We start from the raw sequence: 21,856 nt of genomic DNA on the forward strand, positions 1-21,856 counted from the left end.
CCCTCGCCGAGAACACGGTCTCACTGGTCTGGCTGCTGCTCTTGTCCAGGTGACACCCGCTACCCGAGCGAATTATTCCCGGGCTTCAGCACCAGTTATGTTGCCTTCATGGAAGACAACGTCGACCTGGTTGTAAGGAACAGCACGGCAGCCCAGTCTCCCCTGGGCCACTCGGTCTAACGACACATGCAGGCACCAATGTGGTGGACGGTCGAAAGCGTTTATTATCTTATCTCATGGGTTTAAATAGTCTTGGGGGACTCTGCTACGTCAGGGGGGGTTGGCAGGGTCTCTAGGGTTAGTTAGGAGTGGAAGACTACTGGGTTAGGTGTGGTTACATTCATTGGGGTAATGGATAACATGTTGCAGGGTGAGAGGGGGATGGGGGTCTTTCTTTCCGTCACATCCCGAAATCTTCCGTTCGCCTGTCCCTATCTACTACACTTGGACTTGATAAACTCCATCTTATTGGACTCAGCCCATATATCCATCAAACAAGCTGACAATTAACAATTTATTAACAATTGTTTATTAACAATTAATTGAAAATTATTCAGTAGGTAATTAAAGTTATAAGTAGGTAGTTAAAAGATAAGCTGGAGGTGTTCACTGGAGCTTGGAAGGGTAGCTGCAGAGGTTTCCAGGTGGGAGACCATCAGCAGCAGGAGGCACGATGGTGCCGGCTCCAGGCGGATGCACCAGCTGACACAAATGGTGTTCTTTGGGTATTGGTTTCCAGAGCACCTCCTTCTTGAGTCCCTGGTCTTCCTCTGTCTCCTCTAAAGTTTCACCAAGACTATTCTGCTCCTGGGCTCTGCCTTTCACAATCACCTGCCCCATCTTCTGAGCCGGATTCAGGTTAGGAATCCTAGGAAGAGAGGGACTGGTATTAACCAGACAAACATTCCAGGCCAGCTGCTTTTCTGTCTCCTTGCAGAGCACATAGTGTTGCATCCTCTCTCTGTGCAAGCAGTGAGCAGCAGATTTAACAGCTGTACTCGCTGCATGGAGGACAGGAACAGGAAATTCCACCTGAACCTGAGGAAGAACTTCTTTCCTGTGCAGGTGCCATGCTGCCAGAGAGGGTGGGGTGTGTCCCTCACTGGAATTATTCCAGAGCCCTCTGGACAAAACCCTGTGCCATGTGCTTTGGGATGAACCTGCTTGAGCAGGGAAGTAGGACCAGATGACCTACTGTGGTCCCTTCCACCCTGTCCCATCCTGTGATCGCCCAGTGGTACCCATCAGAAGCATGAGATGGCAAGTGTGTCGACGTTTCCCACCTGCACAGCACGGTGGTCTGAAACATCCCCGTGAACTTTGGAGAGAACTGCACATGAAAGGTCTGCTTCTGGCCAGGAGCAAGGATGCCATGGCAGGGGTTGATGGAGAACAATGGCAGGCCATGAGTGAAATCTGTGAAGATTTCCAGGGCAGAACCAACACGCTTTGAGTAGAGTAGCCTCTTGGAACAGTCCTGCTCCTCGGGCTGCTGCAGCTCCTGCTTGAAATCCTGCTCCTGCTTGGCAGGCTGCTGCAGCTGCTGGGCCTCAGAAGGGTGAATTTGGAAAGGATGCTCCTGCTGCCACCTAAAACGATCCAGCAGCTTTCTGTAACGCTTTAAAGTAGCAGAGACGAACTGACCTGCATAGAGGAAGAGAACACCTTTCAATGACAAAATCCTGTGTTCCCAGCAACTCTGCCTCCTGTGCAGGTAGCTGGAAGAGAGCTGGGATGCACTTGGAGCATCCCTGACCAAGTACTTCTGGCAGGAAATAAGAGTGTCTGGGAGCAGAGTCTCTGCCTGCAGCACACACTCCTGTGCCAAAGCAGGAGAGTTGGTTTTAGACAGTGACTTTGCATTTGCCCTGGAGTGGGGAACTGCACACAGACAGTGGCTGCAGGGCAGCTCATTTGTTACACCATTGCTTTTCACAGTCTCAGACTTCTCAAAGAGATGACATGACATCCCCCTTCCCAGTCCTGACCCAGCACATGGCTCTCCCCAGAGCCTGGCTCAGCTCCTTTGCAGAGCAGAAGTGGCAGAGCAAGAACAGAAGGGGCTGAAAGGCAGATGGGGACAAGGAGAAAACTCTCCAGCTGCAGCTGGGAAGCTGCTGATGAAAGTGGACATGTGGACAAGGATGAAAAAGCAATTTATGTTGTGAAGTGACAGTCTTCTCCCAGGCCCTCAGCTACCAAGTGAAATGCCCTTACTCATCTGACCAGTTGCAAATGGCTTCTTCACCGCTTCACTATCTGCAGCTTTCTCCCAGGAGTATTCCAGGGCTACCTTCCCCGTGTTGCATAGCCTGAAACTGAAAAGCGAGAAGGAGGAGTAACAAAAAATGTCCAATAAATATAAAGCAAATAGTACAGTAACACTGTCTGATGGTACTGCTTTCTGCCGAGGAGCATCTTCTTCGCCAGGTAACTCTGCCATGCTTAGACTGCTGTCGTGAGTGGCCCAAAAAAGTATTTCAGAGTCTGGAAGTTTAAGAGGAAAGGGCCAACATGATGCCCAGGACACTGAAGCTAAGGGGCTTACTCTGGCCTTTAGGTCTTGGTTTGACTGCAAACTTATTCTTGAGCAGATGCAGACATGCTGTGAAAGCAAATCCATGGTTGTTCTCAGCAGAAAGGTATGGCAGCACTGAACCTTCTCTTGACCACCACCAGCTGCTTGGCTTTGTGTGCACATAAATGGGCCTGTGCTGGTTTTGGCTGGGGCAGAGTTCTGGGAACACGGCACTGGGCCAGCCCTGGGCAAAGGCAGCTCCTGCTCGCAGGGCCCTGCGTGGCCTCCAGCACTCACGTGGTGGTCCTTGTCTGGAAGGGCAAGGTATCCTTGAACTGAACCACGGTCGTGTTCAGCTTGAACTGGGTGTAGGCAACAACGGCACTGAGGTACACCTCCAACTCCTGGCTGCTCTCCTCCACCACAGTGTGAGCTGGCTCCGGGGCTATCTCGATCACCTGCAAACAGAGAAGGGAGGAATCACTGAGCAGAGCCCAGAAAGTCAGGCTGAGAAAGGAATCTTCTGGCCTCCAAGATCAGCCTCACGGAGGGACTAGAAAGGACCACTCACTTTTACTTCCCTGGAAAGATGACAACATTGAGACTGCTCTGCTACAGTAGTTGTTTCCACCCACGGATCAAAGCAGTCACTAGCACAGCTGTTAATATATCGATGGAGACTATAGCTGTGCTCTAGTCCTGTACTTCAACCTTGTAGAGGCACTGACTCTTTTCCTGGTCCCCTTGAAATCCAGCAGGTCTCAAAATTTGGTTTCAGTTCCCCTGCTGGAGTTCTGTGGATGGAGAACCCCAAGACTGAAGAGTTCTAGAAAGCACCTTTTTCTTCTTGTCTTAGGAGAAAGTGCTTTCCAGATGTCTTGTGTGGAGCAACAGCTACGTTGCTGGGAGCTGAGGATGTGCATTTTGGGATGTGAAAGATCTCACTAGGAAAGTCTCCACCCTCACATGTTCTGATAGAAAAGAGGATGGTATAGAGGCCTTAAAATGGTCCAGAAACTCAGAAAGAACCATCACCCAAGATAAGTGTGTTTGGAAATAATGACAATAAAAGCAAGAAGCTCTGGAGATGATCCTTCTCTGGACTCCTCCATACTGTCATTGGTGCCTGAGCTACTCCATGATGAGATATCCCACACAATACAGAGACAACCAAATTCTCTGGTATCCAGGCAGACAAAACTTGGGGTTCATATGCAGGAGAAGTGGATTTCTCTCCGCTTTGAAAGAAGAGGCAGAGTGCAGCAGACTTAACTCCTTGTTTGCAGAAAGACACGAAATGAGGTGAAGAGATTTCTAACACCATAAAATGGGATAAACTAAGAAAACGTTCCCCATTCAACACAGGCTGCAACACTCGTGCTTGTGGCACAGACTGATGCAGTTTGTGTGTGGCTAAAGGTCTCTTGCCAAAAGGCTTCCCCCTCTCGTGTGAGTGTATCCAGTCACTGTGTTTCCACCTCTCTCCTGGAATGCACTGCTGGTGAACCTCACGGCTGTCCAATGTCCAGAGAAAGCAGGAGCTGCTCAGCCAACAGTGATGGTGTTATGGTGGTTCTTTGTGTAGAAGCTGGGTTGGCTTGTTTGGCCATTTTGCTTCTAACCTTTTCTTTTTGAGGCCAGCTGGCTGCCGGGTCTTTCTTGGTGGTTTCCTTCCATGTGACGATGCATATTTGGTCATCCCAGTCAGGAACCTTCCTTTGTGGCAGCTCAAAGTTAATCTTGGTCACCTTGCAGCTCACAAGGTGCCTCCTGAAGGTGGCTGGGACATCTGATTTCAAGATCACTGTGATGCCCTTGGCACAGCCAGGATGGAGGTGTCCCACCTAGGGAGAATCAGAGAGGGAGTCAAGACCAAATTGGAAGCCTGGTCCCTGCCAAGGTATCCTGGTTTGACAAGGAAGTGAGTTTTCTCAGGAAGTTGGGGTCAAACCAATCAGTGGTCAGATTTGAATGCTGACATGTGGTGTGACCACTGAAGACACTGGACACATGTCTGAGAACACAGGGGGTTAAAAGCGGAGAACTCCAGGGCAACTCTCTCTTTTGTTCCAGTCAGTGAAGAGCTCAGACCTCCCCTGCCCAGCCACGGGCTGGGTGCGGGAGGGGAAGCCATGCGGCCTGGGAGAGGTCAGTCAGGGGGCAAAGGGACCGGAACTGGGCCAGCCCCTGCGGACGGTAGGCCAGGACTGACAGCAAAAGGGACTGATGTGGTGAACACCTATGCCAGGAATCTGCACCTCAGAGTGGATGTACACAAAGTTGGATATCCAAAAGTATGAACAGAAGGTGCCACCTCCCATAACATGAAGCCTTTTCTGCAAGGCTGGCAGCCATGGCCCAGCCAAGCCAGGGGCTGCATCTCCTCCGTGGCACTGGAACAGGCTATCACTGGTACGTGAGGACTCCCTGCCAGCTCCTGGGAACACCAGGGCAGGGCTTGAGCAATGGGGAAAGGCAGAGCAGTCCACGCTCACCTTGGGGAAGAACTGGAATGGGGCGTCTGTCTCCCACTCAAAGCGCATGACCTTTGTACGGGTGTGGTTGGTGATGGTGAAGGTCCTGCGGCAGGGCTTCCTGACAGGACAGTACCCAAACTGGAGGTGATTCACTCTGACAGCTGTAAAGGAGGAGAGCAAGGGATCTCAGCATGCAGGAAGCTCCACCTGCCCCCCTCACGTGCAGACACCTGCATGTTCAATGCTTCCTTGCTCCAAGCCTTCCTCCCTCTGGAGGGAGTGCCCCAGGCAATTCCCCATCCCACCACTTCCAGGGAAACACCCTGACACGTCCCTAAGCCAGCGACATGCAGCACAGCACACGCTGCTCTGCACGCATGGCTGCCATGCCCACAGGCCACCAAGCCCTGTGGGTGACAGCCCAGGCCTGGATAGAGGGAGGACACACATGATCCGACATTTTCCTCTTCCTTGCTACACCTTGGCAGCCTGTCCTCTCTTACCATCAATGATGTCTTTCTTCAGACTGCTCTCAGCATTCCTCTCCTGGATGTCTTCCTCTAATCCACCGAGGGTGAATTCATCCCTGTGGCCTTCACCCACCAGCTCTATTTGGGTCATGCAGATGTCCCCCACTAACAGACAAATCTTCTCTTCCAGACGTTGAGCCAGAGTGGGTTTAAAAATGACATCAAACTTTGTCGATTGCCCAGAACACAGAAGGAAGAAAAGCTTCTTTGGGGGCTTGCTCTCTGCACAGCAATGGAAATCAGATTAAGTGATACAGCTGTACAGAGGAAATATTTCCACAGGATAGATGAGGAATAAGAGGTTGAAACCAGCTGCCTTCTAAGCACAGGTTCTACCCCCAGTAGCCCCAGAACCTCTTCCTCTGTTCACAGGACTGCCACCTCCAGACACAGCACCACTTAAGCAGCTTAACCTCAGGCTGATGCCCAGCCCTCATTCCATTTGCTTCCAGCCAGCTCCAGCCATATGCAAAGCTGAGCCAAAGAGTGCTTTTGGCTTCTGCTGGCTGTCTCTGTGCTCAAGGGCTGTGTGTGTTCAGGCTGGTACCGTCCCACATGCAGCAAATACTTCAGAGGGTCCACTGAGGTAGTGACAGCCCCCCACAACTCAACCCACCATGTCTAGAAGAACAGAAGAACTTCCTACAACTTGCTAGGAGGAGACCCTGCAAAAAGTCCCCAAGAAAAGCTTGGGAGACAGAGCCCAATAAAAGAAACTGTGCCTAACATCTGGCTGCTGCTCGGAGAAGCCAAGAGCAGGGCACAGGTTTTCCCTCTTTGCATGATCACACTTCATGGTTAATGGATTTACCGTTTCCAACGGAGTTCTCTTCCACATCTCCAGTGCGGAATATCCTGAGTGTGGAGGCCCTGCTTCTCAAGAAGAACACTCCATGCTTATCCTCCAGGCATAACATAAACTGAGAAAAGGGAACCCAGAGCACAATGATACTGGTGTGAGTACAGGATGGCACAGGGAGACTGACACCACAGTGCTGCTGGTCCTGCATGAGAGCCCAGCACCTCTCCCACTACAAACAGCATTTAGCACAAAAGTTAAGTCAAACCAGCAGGAAAAAAGGGTGTTCAGAAGCATCTGGATAGAACTGACACAGAACCAAACAGGACAGAAAGTAATGGGCAGAATGTATTTAAAGCACAACTAAGTTTACTTAAAAGGTAGTAAGCTAGGATCAAATACAATCTAATGGAAGTGGGAAATCACACATGTCCATGAGAACAGAGGGTGACCTGAGAGACGGGGGAAAACACCACTTTTCTTGTGTTCAACTTAAAAGAAGAAAGACTGGATAGAAAATTTCCAAGAACTCTCTTCTTGGAGAACAGATGTCGGTCACTTGCTTAAAAAGAATTCTGACACCTCTTCCCAGGTGTGCCATGTTTTTTGGGACCCTTCCCCTGTGCCACAAGCACTTGCTCCCAAACCAGACCATTCCTCGAGCAGGTCCTCCTCACCTCCACAGGTGCGATGCCATTGTTACGGACGACCAGGGGCAGCGTCTCTGAATCCCCCACCTGGAGCCTCTTGAAGCGCAGCACGGCATTTCCCCTCTTGCTGCGAGCACTTGGGCACACGACTGTCAGCTGTGGCTCGAGCCCCTTCCCGCTGATATGGAAGGTCACGATCCGAGGTTCAATTCTCACAGAGCTGCAGGAGAGACACAGAAACAATTTCAGCTGGCACTAACCCATTTCTCACGGGCAAGTTAAGCAGCAAGGGCCACCCACAGTGTTTTCCCTGCTTGGTGCTCATGTACCGCACAACACAGCCCCCACCAGCCTCTTCCCAATCCACTCAGGGCCATTCACAAGAGGAATCTGCTCCAAAGAGCCAGAGCCTTCCACAATAACAGTTAAAACTAATTCCACTTAATTGAATCAAGCAGTGCAGCAGGTAAAAAACGAGGCATCAGATGAGATATGGCAAATCCCCTGGCTGCAGTGAGATGAGACATGCAACAAGCAAAAGCATAGCTTAATTGTTGTAGTGTGTTTTTATATTCCTGTAACAGTTGTGCAGCGGCTCGCCCCTCCACCCGCCATTTTCTCCCAGCGGCTCCGCCCCGCGTTTTCCCGCCGCCCCCTCAGCGCCGATCTCCCTCACAGCGCTCGGGCACTTCCCCGCTCCCCGCTCCCTGGTCCGTCACTCGGCTCCCAGCGCCTTCCTCCCGATCTGCTCCCTGGGCCTCGAGGGATTGGATGAGGGCCCGGGCTCCCTCCCTTCAGTTTCCCCATTGGTTTTTGTGTCTGTCTATCCTTTCACCTTCCACTGCCCCAAATCCCGCACGGGTCAATGGGCGTTCCCTTCCCCCTGCTACCGCCCCGCTATTTAAGACGTTGCAAAAGCCTCGAGGGCGCTTTTGGCTACTGGATTCTCCGTGGCACTGGGTTCCCCGGAGCCTGGATTAAACCTGAAATTGTTTCCCTAGCCTTGAGTCGGCTCCCTTGTTATCTCCTCGGATGCCACCTCTCCGCCACCCAAGGCAGACAGTGAAACTTCTGCCTCAGCCGCTCCCCGGCTCTCCTGGAGATCCAGGGGAGCGTTCCCCGCAGCTGGCCGTGCCTCTGCCGGGCAGGGGAAGCCCGGCGGCTGCAGCTTGGCACGGCGGCACTTAATGAATGCCAGGGAATCAGAGGATCATTTAATTGTACGGAAACAAAGAGCAAAATGTGCCTGCTGACCTGCTGGCACAGAAACTGCTTCATCTAAGCCTTTGTACTTGGAAACGGCCAGAGCTCAGCTGCAGCACATCTCAGTAGCTTCCAATTCGCTACGGAGTATTTCCCTGTCTTCATGGTTTCTCACAGAGAATAAATCATCAGCCTCATTTTTCTGCTCTAAGAGTTACTCCTAGATCATCTGATGCCAAGAACTCTGCCTAAGGCTACCGAAAGCATTAGAGCTAACAAGAGGTCTGTGCCTTCCCAGGGGAGAGGCAGCTGTCAGTGAGGCCTCCCCCAGTATTTCACAGGGTTAGTTACCATTTTGGGATGACAAGGGAAGCCTTGATAATGCAGTCGTAGTCCTGTTCATCTGGTGGGGTGAAGGTCACCTTCACAAGAGCATAGGATGAGGCGGCAATGGACATCTTGACTGGATCCACCTTGAAAATGCTTTCGATAGGGTTTTTTTCCTTGGGGGAACCCAGAGAGCAGTGTTAGGAGAAAATACCTTTCATCATGACACAGTTTTATTCATAAATGCATTACTGAGAACAGCCCCAGACAGTGTCTTCCTTCCTGCTTCCCTGGACAGGCTCCCTCCCTCCCAGGGCATGCTGACCTTGTGCTAAAGCATTGTGTGTTTTGAGTCCTGGCAGCTGCCCCAGCCTATATGGGAGGTGGGCACTGCATGGAAGATCCTGCAAATAACCTAGAACTGGCATTCAAAGAGAAGGAAAAGCCAGGGAGCCTGAGAAAATGGTCTGCTTTGAGCCCTGGCATGTCAATTCGTAACTGAGAAAATGCTCTGCTTTGAGCCCTGACATGTCAGTTCATAACAGCCCGTCTCCGAGTGTGCTTCCAAGAGAGGTTTAGAAGGATTCACTTCTCCCACTGAAGACCCAGAGGTGTGAGCCAAAACCTTGCCCCAGACATGCAGAATTCCACACAACTGTTCCCTGGCTCTGCTGCTCTCTCCTGCAGTTTGAGCTGCACTGAGCTAGCCTAGTCTGGGCCACAGGAAGCAATGCATCTGGAGAACAAAACAGGCTCTCACACGGCCTTTAGAGGACAACCACCACCTTGGCCTCCGTTCTTACCTCTCCAGGCAGGGGTTTGATGGAGAGGGCCACATCACATGGCAGACGGCTTGCATTGTAAATATTGAAATGAGCTTCAGCCTCTTGCCCAACCACAACCTTGTGGAAGACAAATTTGTTCTCATCTCTGATGAACAGGCCCGCGCCTTTCAATGACTGCAGCTCGTGGCAGAAGTTGGTGCTGCTGCAGATCGGGTACTCCTTGAAGATTAACTTGACATCTTTAACAAGTGCTGTGGACAGACCAGAGGGGTGAGCATGGAGAAGCCTCCCTGATGACCCTGCTGGCCTCTCAGAAGCCTTGATAAGCCCTTTCTGCCTGGGTGACTGCTAAACCCAGCCTTGGGTGGGGGAGCTGGCTGTGAGGATGGAGCTCAGTCAACCTCAGTCTTAGAGAGCATTGCTTTCCTTTTATCCTTCCATGCATCCCTCTCAGCCTGGAAGGGATGAGTCCACTGGTGGACTTGAAGAGGGCTGGAACCTCTGAGGATTTTAAGGTGGGACACCAGGGCTAGCGTGCCTCTCTATCCAAGCAGCAAGTTTAGGTGCTGATCAGCAGCAGGTGTGACTGTGGGCAGTAGGTACCTGGGAAGTAGGACTCGGCCATCAGGGTAAAGGGAATGCCGAGGGGATTGTCCTTGGGGTCTCTTCCTGTGATGTCAATGTAGAGCTGCTCCTCATATATCCCCTCTTGCCTGGCGAAGCATTCCACTCTGATCACCTGCTGGCCCCACGGATGGACAGAGCCAGAGCAGGGGGACACCTTGAACATGCCAAGAATGAGGCGATCCTGCAGAGAAAGTTCCAGGAGAGGCTGATGGCTAATAGCTGTGCCTTCAGCACCCCAGCAAGGAATATGTCCTGCCTTGGCTTCCAGCTGGGCCCAAGCACCCAGTCCCAGGGCAGGGAAGGATGACTGCATGGCCCAAAGGCAGCTCCAGGCTGAGAGCAACAAGCCAAGAGGAGCTGCAAGCCTGTCCCAAGTGGCAGAGAGAAAGGAGTCCGAGTGTAAAGAATGAAGGTGGTAGCTGTGATCCTTCAATCTCCAGAGGTAACATAGGAGAGCAGAAATATCTGTGAGAAATGATGGGAGAGAGGTAGAGACTGGGAAGAAGAAAAAGCAATGTTGTCTGAGCTCTGTGGACTGGGAGTTCAGTGGGGGATGTTTTTGCTTCTGTGGTGTTCACAGACCTATGCTGGCTCGCAGCTACCAAACACAGGACCTGCTCCCCCCTCTGTTGACCCTACAACTCCAGGTCAGAGCCAGAGTACAGAACGTTCAGTGGGACTGAGCAGATACTGGACTCCATCCTGCAGACCACGTTCCATCCTGTGGCGATGAGCCCCCAGGCCTGGGCACAGCAGCATCTTCTCACATCCCTTGCAGCAGCACTACTGGGGAGCAGGAGTCATTCACCTGTGTTGAGGAGCTTGATTTCCTTCCTGTTGAGAGCTCTGTAGCTGATGGAGCAGATTCCCCTTGCTTTGAACTGAGGGGAGAAAGCAAAGATATCTGTCATGCTGAGCTCCCCTGCCTTTCTCTGAGGCCAAAGCTGGCCTTCCTTCTCACAGAGGAAAGCCTTCTTGCTCCTGATGGCTCCCAGAGAGCAGCCTGTAGCACCCATTGCTGGACAGAGCAGCTTTATCACCAGCTTTGTACTACACATGGGGATACTGAGACATTTTTTTGTTCCCTCTCCCCTAGCCAGGGATGCAAATGGATGATAGCTGTGGCTGCCTGCCACATACCAGCTGTGGGGTGGTGCCTCCTCACAGGAAGGGTGGTGCAGGGCTTCTCATACCTTTTGCTTTCCAATGCAGATGCAGCCTCGTCTGCTTGGCGGATGTGGAATTTGAAGTTGACCATGCCTTTGTTCTTCAGCACAAGAGTCCGGCTCTTCCTGGTGCCCTTGATCATGGTACCGAAGTCGGTGGGTGAGGCAGGCTCAACGCTGTACTTGCTGTACTCGGCTCTTGCTGACACCTTCAATGGGATGTTGGCGACAGCCTGGCCTCCTTCCCTTGAGCTGCCATCTATCACCTGTGTCCACAGGAAGGGAGGTAACCAAAGCAAAGAGGCCAGCCTCTACCCCAGTCCCAGCCTCCACCTCCATCCATTTACCCTCCCTGTTTAAGCACCTCCTCCAGAGTCAGATGCTCAGCTCCACTTAGGAAGCCTCCCAAATGGTTTTGAAAGGCTTTGTTTGTGTATGTAGCAGAGAGGATTCTCCAGTAAGGCACTCCTTCCATTAGACACCTATCCTGTTTATGCTCCCAGAACACCGTGTGATAACACAGCCTGGCCCAGGCAGCTCACCTGGCAGTACAGGATGGGCTTGTTCTTGAGGACAATTTCACTTGTGGGGTGGAAGAGCATCTCAATATTCACACCAGACTGGGAGGCAGTCAGCATGCCTGACTGAGGCTCAACAGTGAAGTGGGATGCCAAGTCTTGCATCCTGGGACCTGCATCCTTCAGCATGAAACTGGGGAGAAAGGGAAGGAATGGAGATCTCTGCAGTTAAAAATATAGGTGCCACCAGCACAGCCAGGACTTTGCATTGGACCAGAAAAAAAGGAAAGGGAGAGTCCAGCTCTGCTCAGGGAATCCTGGATCTTGACAGAGTGCAGTCAGTCATGAGGTTACTGCAAGAAACCTTAAGATAAAATTTTTCATTCACTCTTTACAGAGTCTCAGAAAGAGAAAGGAGGTGACCATCAAAGAAAGGCAATGAATCTCAGCATTTCAGTGGCTGACATTTCTGGGGCTCTCCTTTGGGCTCCAGCTGAGCTGTGAAGAACTGCTGGTTTGTGGCTGGATTCTCTGGTAGAATAATTGAGATCAGAGAGCCCAAGTTTTTTATTTACCATGAGGCAGCCAGCATGGAAACAGTTCTAGCCATTGACAGAGGGACAACACAGGCTTGGGAGCCTGAGGAAATGCTCACTACCAGGCAGCTGGACTCACCTGTACTCAATGTTGTATACCCCTTTGCTCTTCAGACTCAGGACTTTCTTCACATTATCCAGGACATTAATGGTTCCAAATTCCAAGCTTCCATCTGGACCTGCAGAAAACCCACAGAGCAAAGTCAAACATGGTTGCAGAATATACCAGGTCCCAAACTACATGGAGGTCTTGGCACAAAACCCTTTTCAGCAAGTTTCCATTCTTGGAAGTGTTTTCCAGCTACTTGTCTACCCTTTCTCTTCCCACTCAAAATATCTGCAGGCTTAGTACCTAAGGAGCTTGTCTGCCATTTCCTCGCTTCCAAACACAAATCCAATTGCTTTATATGCTGTGCTGAGCCTGTGGGAGTTGCAACTGCCTGTTTACATCACTGTTCTTTCAAAGCCCCAAAATCCAATCTGCACATGAAGCTGCACACTTCAGAGTTCAGAGGGGAGAGAGTTAAGGCTGTCAGTGCGCTGACAATGCTTTATTCCATGCACCTTGCAGGGTACGTGCTTTATGTGTCCATCCCATCCCATCCCATCCCATCCCATCCCATCCCATCCCATCCCATCCCATCCCATCCCATCCCATCGTGCTTTGGTTGCCCACCTCCCAAGGTAATGCAGTGCACCTGGACTGCTTTGTTTGGGAGGCATCCACTGACCTTCAGGGATGTCGATGCTCAGAGGAATGTCATAGACTTCTGCAGAGATTTTGATGTTTTCAGTCTGAACAATCCCCAGGATGTTTTCTGTATCTGAAACCTAAGGCAGCAAGAAACAGACACTGTTCATTAATTATTCTTTTGGTAGACAGCCTGACAATCCTTGTCTCTGCTGGCTGCTTCCCCTACGGCCTCCCTGGCTTCACAAGCATTGGAGGACTCCCAAGCTTTGCTGTTTATCTCATGGGCTGCCCCAGTGGGATTCTGCTGCAGTAAAAAACCCTGTCAGCCCAACTCTGCACTCCCACAGCAGGGAATGTTGCTGCTAAAGCATCCTTGAGAGGCACAGAGATGTAAGAACAACCACAAGAAGTGTGAGGTGTCTCAGAGCAGGTGGCATTGACAACCTTCTCCAATCACCTAGCACCCTCTCTGAAATGCAGCCCCTAATCCACGGGGAACAAAATCCCAGGGGGAGAGTTTGTTGCACTATGCAAGAGCTTCAGAGAACGTCCAGGAGGAATGTAGAGATCACGCTGCAGTCTGTACAACCACACAGCAACCTTCAACCACTCACAGGGACAAGGTGGTTGTGGTACAGGCTCAGGATGCAGTGTCTGGTTATCTGGGGGGATGTGGACGCACTGCACATTCTGGCAAACGCTGTGCAGAGGCAGAAGCTGGGGTCACAGCACCCTTGTGTCTGTCAGGTGCAGCTCTTCCTGGCTCTGTCCCTAGCAGCACACAGCTGCTCACTGTGCCCCGCTCTGCCAGGCAGGGCACAGCCCCTCTCACCTCTAATTGGAGGCTCTTCTCAATGCTGCCAGGCTGCCCGGCCTTGAAATGCACTGTCACTTCAAACTCTGAGCAGGGATCAATGGTGCCGTTATCTCGTGACAAGGAGAAGTCCTCAGCAAGGTCATCCAGCCCACTGAGCTGCCAGGCCACGGGCAGCAGGGTGTTGTTTCTCAGGACCAAGGTCCTGTTGTCAGTCCTGCAGAGACAGGAAGGCACTTGGTGTCAGCTGCCGGATGGTGACACCAGCCTGGCCACTGAATGCAACTTGGAGCAGCTCCATCCATGCCCTGGAAACCAGGGTCAAATGTTTTCTCTTTGTCACAGGTTTTGGAGTGCTTGTGGGATGACTGACCTGTGCAGAAGCAGCTTGTCAAAAGACAGCTCCAGGGGGCTGACCTCCAGCTTCACGTGCACCCCATGGCAGCACAGGCTGAAGACCACTGGCTCCGGGTTCTTCCCAATGCTGCAGATGAGTTTGTCTTGCAGGAAGCCAGGGGAAGTGGGGTATGCCCAAATGGTCAGCTCCTGGACACGGCCCCACAAGAAGAAATTGAAAGAGCTCTGTGTGTGAGCAGGAGGAGCAGCCCCTGGGCACTTCTACGGTGCCTGCTCTGCCTGCCCTTCTCCTACCTGCTTCTCCTTTGGTTTCAGCGCCATCCTGTGAGAGTCCAAGTGGAACGTCGCTGCTTTCCCAGCATTCTCAAAGGAGAACTGGACCTCTATGTTCATGGGGGAGTTGTTGAGGATGGTTATTTTCTCCGAGTTGCTGGGACAGTTCTGGCACTTGTACCTGTCCACAAAAGGGGAAAAGGCTGCAGAGCAGACTGCTGCCCTTGTCACACACAGAGGAGAGCACCGTGTGCACCTGAGGAAGCAGTGCTGGAAGACCCTACTCTAACAAACAAGTGAGGGAAATGGATCCCAGTCAGGGGCATGGCCGTGTGCTCAGCCTGGCCTTACTCTGATGCCTTCCCCCAGACTTGGTGCCTCCAGCCCAGAAGCCTGATGATGCTCAGGCCACTTTGAGAGTTTTTGATACAATGCAAATTCAAAGGTGCCCAGAAAAATAACAGTGCACCAGGCACATGGGTTCTTTCCCCTTCTTTCTTGGTGTGCCTTCCCTGCAGGGTATAAAGAAAGGCTTTTGGAAAAAGAGTTTAGCTAATCTTTTTCATCAAAGTCATGAAACTGGTTTGAATTTCATGGGTTAGCTCAAAGTCTGAGAAAGAAATATAAAGCATCAATTTTCAAGAGAAATGCAAAAATATAACAAATGACCCTTCTCTCAGGTGTGGAAATGACTTTGGAGTGAAAGGGTAAAAGAAGCAAACACAAATCCCAGACCATCCATCAATCTGGCTAATGATTGTCTGCTATTTTAAACTATTTTGATTTCATTTCCTTGGGCTGTCAAAATAGACTTAGCCCTCCAGAGTTCCTATGGAGACAAGACCTGAAATATTACTGGAAAAAAAAGAGTGACAGTAAAAGTAGAAATACACAATAGCTTCAATGACAGTGTGTTTAGGCAAACTTTATCCAGCAGTGAGGATGCAACGTTTTTACAGGAAAATGTAATTCCTGCTGTACGTTCCTCCTGATACCCATTGGCAGGTCAACCATAAAATCTTATTAATAATTCCAGATTAATAAAAGGTTTACAAAACCATCTACAGAATAATTGCTTGATCAGGCTACTTGCAGAGCTCAAAGCATTTCAAAAATCACCATAAAGTTCATTTTCTAAGGGGTGAAGCTGAGATGTGGAGGGGGACAGAAGTTGCCCCCAAATCACTTTTGGACTGGCAGCAGCTTGTGGCTCTGGCCACCAAGGCGGCCACCAAGACACCCACTGGGCAGGCAGAGCAGCTCCTCCAAGGCTCATTTGCCTCTTATCTGCTCAAGTTCACACATCTGTGGTCCTTCAAAACCCATGTGTCTCCCAGGACTCTGCTGGGGACTGCCCTGGATTGTGCCACCAGGACAGCCTGTTCTCCCTAGGTGTGTCCACAAAAGTGCAAAGCCCAGCAGGGAGCACATACCAGTCTCTTGATTTCCCACACAGCAGCGGTCCAAAATGGAATTGCTTTGTGCTCTCAACATATTCCTTGAAGATGATGTCATCTGCCTCCATGGTCTCCCTCCACTGTGGAAACACCAGCCTGGGCAGAGAAAGTGGGGAAGGAGGAGCTATGAGATGCTCCAAGTAGGAAATGTAGTCAGAAAGCCAAAACCCTTCCTGGTGGCTGAGGCACCATCTGCCTTGCCAGCTCCAGCACAGGAGGAGGTGCTGGGTGACCTCAGGCAGCACGATCTGCCCAGGCAGAAGCCCCAGGGGTCAGCCCTGGCTGTGAGTTCAGGGGCAGCTGTGCTGTGGGGGCTGCCGGGGGCCAGCCTTACCGTGGGTCCTGGCTGATGCTGGGGTACAGGCCGGTGCCACAGCAGGGCAGCTCGTACGCGTGCTTTGTCTGCACGAGCTCAAACCTCAGTGTCTGCTCAAATTTCCCTGGCTTTTTGGTGGAGAAGTGGACCCTCAGTTTCACCTCACCGTGGGCAGGCACTAGCCACCGGTACCGTTTCAGCCTGGCAATTAAAGAGGAGCCTTCAGACATTGCTGAGGAGCAAACGAAACAAGGAGGGTGCACTCGCCATCCCGTGGAGGCACTGGCACAGGGTCACTGTGGAGCTGGGGATGATGGGCCTTGTTTGGCCAGAGGACCAAAGAAGCAGAGGCATCACTTCCTCCTGTGCGCCTCACCTGAGGAATTCTGTGGGGTTTGAGGCACTTTCCAGCATACTTTTGGACCTTGTTGCAGAGGAATCCTGGGGACTTCTCTGCTTCTCCTTTAGAGAGCTGTCTCTGCTAGCTGCTGTACCTGTCTTTGGTTGGCCCTCAGCAGAACTGCCCTTCACATTTGGGGCCTTGGCCTAAGGGGAGAGAGAAAAGGGAGGGAGAGGTGAGCCCTGAGACATCCCCATCCTGGAAAGCAAAATGAGTGTTTGTTCACCAACAGAAGAGAGAATAAATAAGTCAGTCCACCTGCCCATGGACTTGGTCTTCCTTATTGGTGTTTTGCCTAGGACACTCCTTCAAACTCAGGACTCTCCTCAAAGCAAGTTGATGGTTTTAAGTGATTTTTTACCTCTTGTCTTACAGAACTGCTCTGTCTCCACAGAGCTGTCTCTTTTGTCCCATCCCTGACAGAAAGGAGACCTGCAGACACGAGGCCCCATCACATATTCACTACCTCTCCACAATGCTCTTTCCATCCAACCTGTCCCCCATGCCCCCATCCAGCCTGGTCCCTGCCCTGGCACCACTGGAGCACCCACCAGATTGTCTTCCACAGCAGCACCTCGAGGTGCCACAATGGTGAAGGGCTCCACACGCTCTGCCCGGCCCAGCCGCTCCTCTGGGTACTTGACCATGGAGAGCACAGCAGCAGGGGCAAGGGGAGGGCCGTCGGGACGCAGTCCCAGATGTTGCAGCATCTAAATCAGAAGAGAAAATCCTGCTTATACTTCTGTCTCCTCCATCCTTCTTCAAAGGCACTGGGCTTTTGGCAATGGGTTTTTTGACTTATATGAAGTATAAGTGCTTTGTTATGCCCAGTGGGGTGAGCAAGCTCCAGAGCAGAATCAAGAGCTACAAGTGGGACCAGGAGAGAAACCTCTCCCAAGTGACTCAGCGGAAGAAAACAATGACTATGAGCTGCCCTGTCCTGGGACTGTTTATAATGATTTCCGGGCTGGGAAACTCTGAACAGATGGGACACTTGTACACAAAGCACTCATACTTCCTGCCCATCTGAGGGATGGTGATAACCTCCCCATCCACACAGATGGTACAGAGCCATTGTGGAACATCATCAGGGGCCTGGACAAGGCTCTGTGCCATTATCACCTGGGGGACACAATGCTCCAGGGCCCACCACCACGGCAAGCTCAAGATCTCAGCCTTGCAGGGTTTTACCTGGTCTTCTGTTGGCAGCTTCCCATCCCTCAGGATCTCCCTGATCATGGCCTTAGGATCTGAGACCTGGATGTCCAGGCATGGCACCCCAACATGCTTGTCACTGACTGCCCCTTCTGTAGCTTCACTTTGCATCCCCAGCTGAGATGACTGAAGACTCCTTTGGCCTACACGTTCACGTTCAGGCTTCTTCACCTTCTCCTGAGGCTTACTGGTTTTCTTTAGACCTTTGTTTTCACCTGAAGGCTGGGACTTGTTTCCCTTTTGGATCATAGGTAACTGCATAGTACCCTGAACTCTGTCCCAGGAGGAGAAAACCTCTGCGATGTTCTGCTGTGACGACTCGTAGATCTGAAACCTCAGGATCAAGTTCTCCATCTCAGCTGGGTCCCCTAGGATTTTGGCTTCCCCCTTCTCTGGGGCTTTGGTTTCCTCCTTCCCAGAGGTTTTGGTTCCCCTTTTCTGTGGGGCTTTGGAGTCCCTCTTCTCTGGGGCTTTGGAGTCCCCCTTCTCTGAGGCTGTGGTTTCCTTTTTCTCTGAGATTTTTGTTTCCTTCTCTTCTGGGGCTTTGGTTTCCTTCCTCTCTTGGGCTTTGGTTTCTTTCTTCTCTGGGATTTTGGTTTCCTTCCTCTCTGGGATTTTGGTTTCCTTCCTCTCTGAGGTTTTGGTTTCTTTTTTCTCTGGGATTTTTGTTTCCTTCTCTGGATATTTGGTTTTCTTCTCTAGGATTTTTGTTTCCTTCTTCTCTGGGCCTTTGGTTTCCTTCTTCTCTGGGGGTTTGGCTTCCTTCTGTGGTTTTTCAGGCTGCTTCCCCACGGAGATACGTATATTTTCCTTCTGCTTCTCTTCCTCCTTCTGCCTCTCTTCCTCCCCTAAGTCTTTTGCCTCCTTCTCAAGCTTTTGAGCCACCTCCTTCAGCTCCCTTCAGCAAACAAAATAGAAAACATTGCGGAGAGTCACCACCAGAAACTTGGGCTCACTAGTCCTGGCTGGCCCTGCAATTCATTCCTTGACCTCGAGGCCAGGCAGAATCATGAGACCATTTCTGTGGATTTTCCTCAACCCACAGAGGTTGGGAACATCCCAAGAGAGTGCCATGGTGGAAGAGGACCTCCAGGACCAGCCAAACCTACGCCTTGCCATCGTAAAGTCTCGACTGCAACCTCCCTCTTAAGGCACACCCAGACACCTCCAGCCCAATGCCAAAGGCTGATCCACCAGCTCTCTGTGCTGATGCCTGAAAACGCTCTTTGTCTCTTGATTTCCCAGTTTAAAGCAGAACACAGATTGCTAACATCTGCTTATCCCTCCTACAATTCATCCTCCGCTCATTCAGCCCCCTTCTCCCTGGGCACAGCCTGCCCCTTCATGTGAATAATCCTATCAGTCAGAAAGCAAAGGCTGCAGGAATCCTCTCCTGCAAGACAGGCTCCTGTCAGCCAGGTTTCCTGCTGGAATCAGCTGTGACCAAGCAAACCAGTGCTATCTGCCATGCAAACAATTTGAAGCAGCTTTGTCTGTCACCTCGCCATGAAACCAACTTCAGCCTGGGCTGAAAGGAGCCCTGATACACAGGCTTGCTTCAAGCAGCCTCCACTCCCAGCTCCACAATTTTCCTGTGAGTCCTGAGCTGCGCTGCCTTGCTGGAGCAGAGCTTGCCTACTGCTGCAGCAGAAGGGGAGCCTAAAGGACGTGAGCTTTTATGGGTGGTGTCCCACCATAAGGAGAACCTTGGCAGCTCAGCATTGCAAGGACTTCATCTGTGGCAGGACCAGGACCCTGTGCCCCACACCTGCCCATAGCACAATCCCACTGTTTTGGTGAAGAAGGGAGATGATAAAGAAGGCATAAATCAACATCATGGACTTGAAGAGACTTCTACAGGCAGTGCCAAGGCAAGCCCAGAGCCCAGCTCCCTGCAGGCAGCATCTAAGCCAGGAGGGCTCACCACTAAAATAGAGAAGATGATGTTCTAGCTCAACAGAAGAAGGTGCTTCCTCTCTTGGGAGCCAGGGAGCTAAGAGAGTGGCCATCCTTGTGTTGCTTCTGGCCTTTGCTATCAAATACCTCTGAGCTCAGAGTCCTTGGAAACCCTCTAGGGACCCTGAGCAGTAACCCATGGACGGCTTACTCACCCCTCCATCTGTATAGTCTTCGTTTCCAGTATTATTTTATCCACTTCTGCTTTCTTCTCCTCAGGGAGGGTGTCATACTCGTCCTCATCCATTTGCAAGACATGTTCTCTGTTCCTCTGAATAGCTTTTTTCTGCTGCAGTTCTTTAAACCAGAGGAGAAACCATGAGTGACTGCAAGCAGAGCTGGATGCTCTGTGTCAGCTGCAAGGATTCACAGCCTTTCCTGACCCAGCCTATCATACCAGGAGATATTGGGGAGCTCATATCCCTGCTCCAAAATTCAGACAATCCCCCAAACTATGGCCGGGCAGTGTGGTTCTTGGGCTTTGCCTGGCTTAAGTGCACCAAGGCTGAGGACAGTCGTTTGTCACTGAGCTACAGCAGCTGGCACTTGTGCCCAAGATTTAATGTTACAGATTAAGGCGAGTCTTTAAACCTCAGATCTCCTGCAGCTCTGAGATGAGTGCTGGTTACACCGAGGCAGAAGGTAAAAAGATTAACAGGAGTGCTGGTTACACTGAGGCAGAAGGTAAAAAGATTAATAAAAACATTTCTTACAAGCTCTGCTGCAAATCCAGATACACAGAGATATGGTTGAGGGCTTCAGAGAGATAATTTGAGAGGAGATATCTCACCTTCCTTCTCTGTTTGAGCTTTCTTCCTCTTTCTTTCAGCTTCCTCCTTGGCTTTCCAAGAAGCATAATCCTGATGCAGGTTCACCATGTAAATATGATGACAATTCTTGACAGCTCTGAGTACACAGAGCAAAGAAGATTCCAGGCTGCTTGCAAAGAGGGTCTCCAAGCCATCAAAGACCACTCCCTTGTAGCAGTCTTTACCCTGTGAATAAAGGGAAGAGTAAGTCAGCCATTGCACACAGGGGGCTCGCAGCTGCACTGCAAACCCAGATGTCACCAGCCATCCTTGTTCCAAGTGCAGTAGCTAAGAGCAGCTTGGACCTGTCCGTGGGCTCTGCCAATAAGGGCAGCTGCAGCTTCCCCCAGGGCTCCCTGCACACAGTCCAGCATCCTCCTCCTCCTCCTCCTCCTCTCCGAGTTGTACCCCAGTGCTATCTCTCTGGAGCAGGAATGTCTCCTTTTCCCCCACCCCACACACCTTCAGCCTCTCACTGAGGATGTCCACCAGCAGGTCCTTGGGCAGCACACAGCTCAAGAAGTTCAGCTCTTCCCCACCACTGCTGGTAATGTTCAGCTGCTGCGGCGCAGGAGCAGTGGAAACTGTGAACTGCAATGTGGACCATTGTAAGGAAAAGAAACCACGGTGGAAAGCCCTGAACAACTCCCACTGCTGGGCTTGGAGCTGGGGTTCCTCCCTAGTGCAAACTAGAACAGCCCTGCAGTGCAGGCTGGGGGCTCCAGGGGATGGTCCTGGAGGGCCCATCCCTTGGCCAGCAGACACCCAAGATTGCAAGCCCCCAGTGCAGCCTCCCAGCACTTTGTTCACTGCCTGCAGCCACACTAGCCAGGACTGCACTTTGCCAGCAAACCACTGAGAAGCAGTGGAGCTGTCTGCCAGAGCACATTCCCAGCCCAAGTCGTGGCACTATGGACCCACCTACCAGGCCGTGGCTGGCACAGAGCCTCCACTGTAAGCAGCCCCTGCTCATCTCAAAGACAATGCAAAGGTCCCAGGCATCAAACAGGGCAGATCATGTTTACCTTGGTGTCCTTTATGTTGGGTTTGCTGGCTGGCACCTTCTTTTGTGCCGGAGGGTTCTTTCCTCTGGCATCCTTCTTGTTGATTTTTTCCCCAGGGGCTTGTTTATTCTTGGTCTGAGCAGTGAGGTGAGGCTTTTTACCTGCACAGGGGACAGATGGTTCAGAGGGGCTTTGAAAGCAAGCAGGCACCTTTCCCTACAACAGGCACAACCCTGGGAAGGAACATGGCACTTTTTCCCCAGTCTGCTGGGCACTGGGAGCACTGTTTCCCAGAAGCACCTCCTTCCCTGCTTTTCTTACCAGCAGGTAAAGCACACCATCCCATACTTGATTTTAAAGTCAGC

The 21,856-nt window shown here is 51.4% G+C and overlaps 3 protein-coding genes across 3 annotated transcripts in view; all 3 read right to left on the bottom strand.

The window, feature by feature from the left end:
* Positions 1–201: 201 nt before the first annotated feature.
* Positions 202–8,046, bottom strand: LOC146766347 (uncharacterized). Its single transcript, XM_085589335.1, has 7 exons — positions 6,337–8,046; positions 5,499–5,747; positions 5,014–5,156; positions 2,816–2,976; positions 2,195–2,318; positions 1,284–1,999; positions 202–868 (listed from the first exon to the last, which is right to left on the bottom strand). The coding sequence occupies exons 1-7, from the start codon at positions 6,533–6,535 to the stop codon at positions 607–609; spliced, it is 1,854 nt and encodes a 617-aa protein (XP_085445461.1). The 5' UTR covers positions 6,536–8,046; the 3' UTR covers positions 202–606.
* LOC146766348 (axonemal central pair apparatus protein HYDIN-like) overlaps positions 8,046–21,856 on the bottom strand; it is a 76,282-nt gene continuing 62,471 nt past the window's right edge. Inside the window, 16 exon segments of the mRNA XM_085589336.1 lie at positions 8,046–11,348; positions 11,625–11,793; positions 12,276–12,375; positions 12,928–13,027; positions 13,723–13,921; positions 14,001–14,079; positions 14,082–14,250; positions 14,356–14,515; positions 15,768–16,064; positions 16,126–16,339; positions 16,602–16,653; positions 17,059–17,217; positions 17,699–18,306; positions 18,451–18,620; positions 19,362–19,381; positions 21,513–21,652. Coding sequence (XP_085445462.1) covers positions 10,953–11,348; positions 11,625–11,793; positions 12,276–12,375; positions 12,928–13,027; positions 13,723–13,921; positions 14,001–14,079; positions 14,082–14,250; positions 14,356–14,515; positions 15,768–16,064; positions 16,126–16,339; positions 16,602–16,653; positions 17,059–17,217; positions 17,699–18,306; positions 18,451–18,620; positions 19,362–19,381; positions 21,513–21,652 — 3,032 coding nt within the window. The 3' untranslated portion in view covers positions 8,046–10,952.
* On the bottom strand, positions 17,629–21,249 carry LOC146766349 (axonemal central pair apparatus protein HYDIN-like). The gene is made up of 3 exons (XM_085589377.1): positions 20,950–21,249; positions 20,469–20,673; positions 17,629–19,975 (listed from the first exon to the last, which is right to left on the bottom strand). Exons 1-3 carry the CDS (start codon positions 21,232–21,234, stop codon positions 19,830–19,832), a joined length of 636 nt encoding a protein of 211 aa, XP_085445503.1. The 5' UTR covers positions 21,235–21,249; the 3' UTR covers positions 17,629–19,829.

Source organism: Lonchura striata, chromosome 11 (genome assembly GCF_050655825.1).
Source record: "Lonchura striata isolate lonStrDom1 chromosome 11, ASM5065582v1, whole genome shotgun sequence".
Lineage (NCBI taxonomy): Eukaryota > Metazoa > Chordata > Aves > Passeriformes > Estrildidae > Lonchura > Lonchura striata.

Excerpts from the sequence above, each read along its gene's own strand:
- LOC146766347 (XM_085589335.1), bottom strand. The coding sequence starts at position 6,535 with ATGCAGGACCAGCAGCACTGTGGTGTCAGTCTCCCTGTGCCATCCTGT. Across the intron at positions 5,748-6,336 it reads AGAGAACTCCGTTGGAAACG|AGAGCAAGCCCCCAAAGAAG; the intron begins GTAAATCCATTA and ends ATTGCTGTGCAG. Across the intron at positions 5,157-5,498 it reads GAAGAAAGACATCATTGATG|CTGTCAGAGTGAATCACCTC; the intron begins GTAAGAGAGGAC and ends CCTCCTTTACAG.
- LOC146766349 (XM_085589377.1), bottom strand. The coding sequence starts at position 21,234 with ATGGGCCCTCCAGGACCATCCCCTGGAGCCCCCAGCCTGCACTGCAGG. Across the intron at positions 20,674-20,949 it reads TCCTCAGTGAGAGGCTGAAG|GGTAAAGACTGCTACAAGGG; the intron begins GTGTGTGGGGTG and ends CTTTATTCACAG. Across the intron at positions 19,976-20,468 it reads AGCTCAAACAGAGAAGGAAG|AACTGCAGCAGAAAAAAGCT; the intron begins GTGAGATATCTC and ends TCTGGTTTAAAG.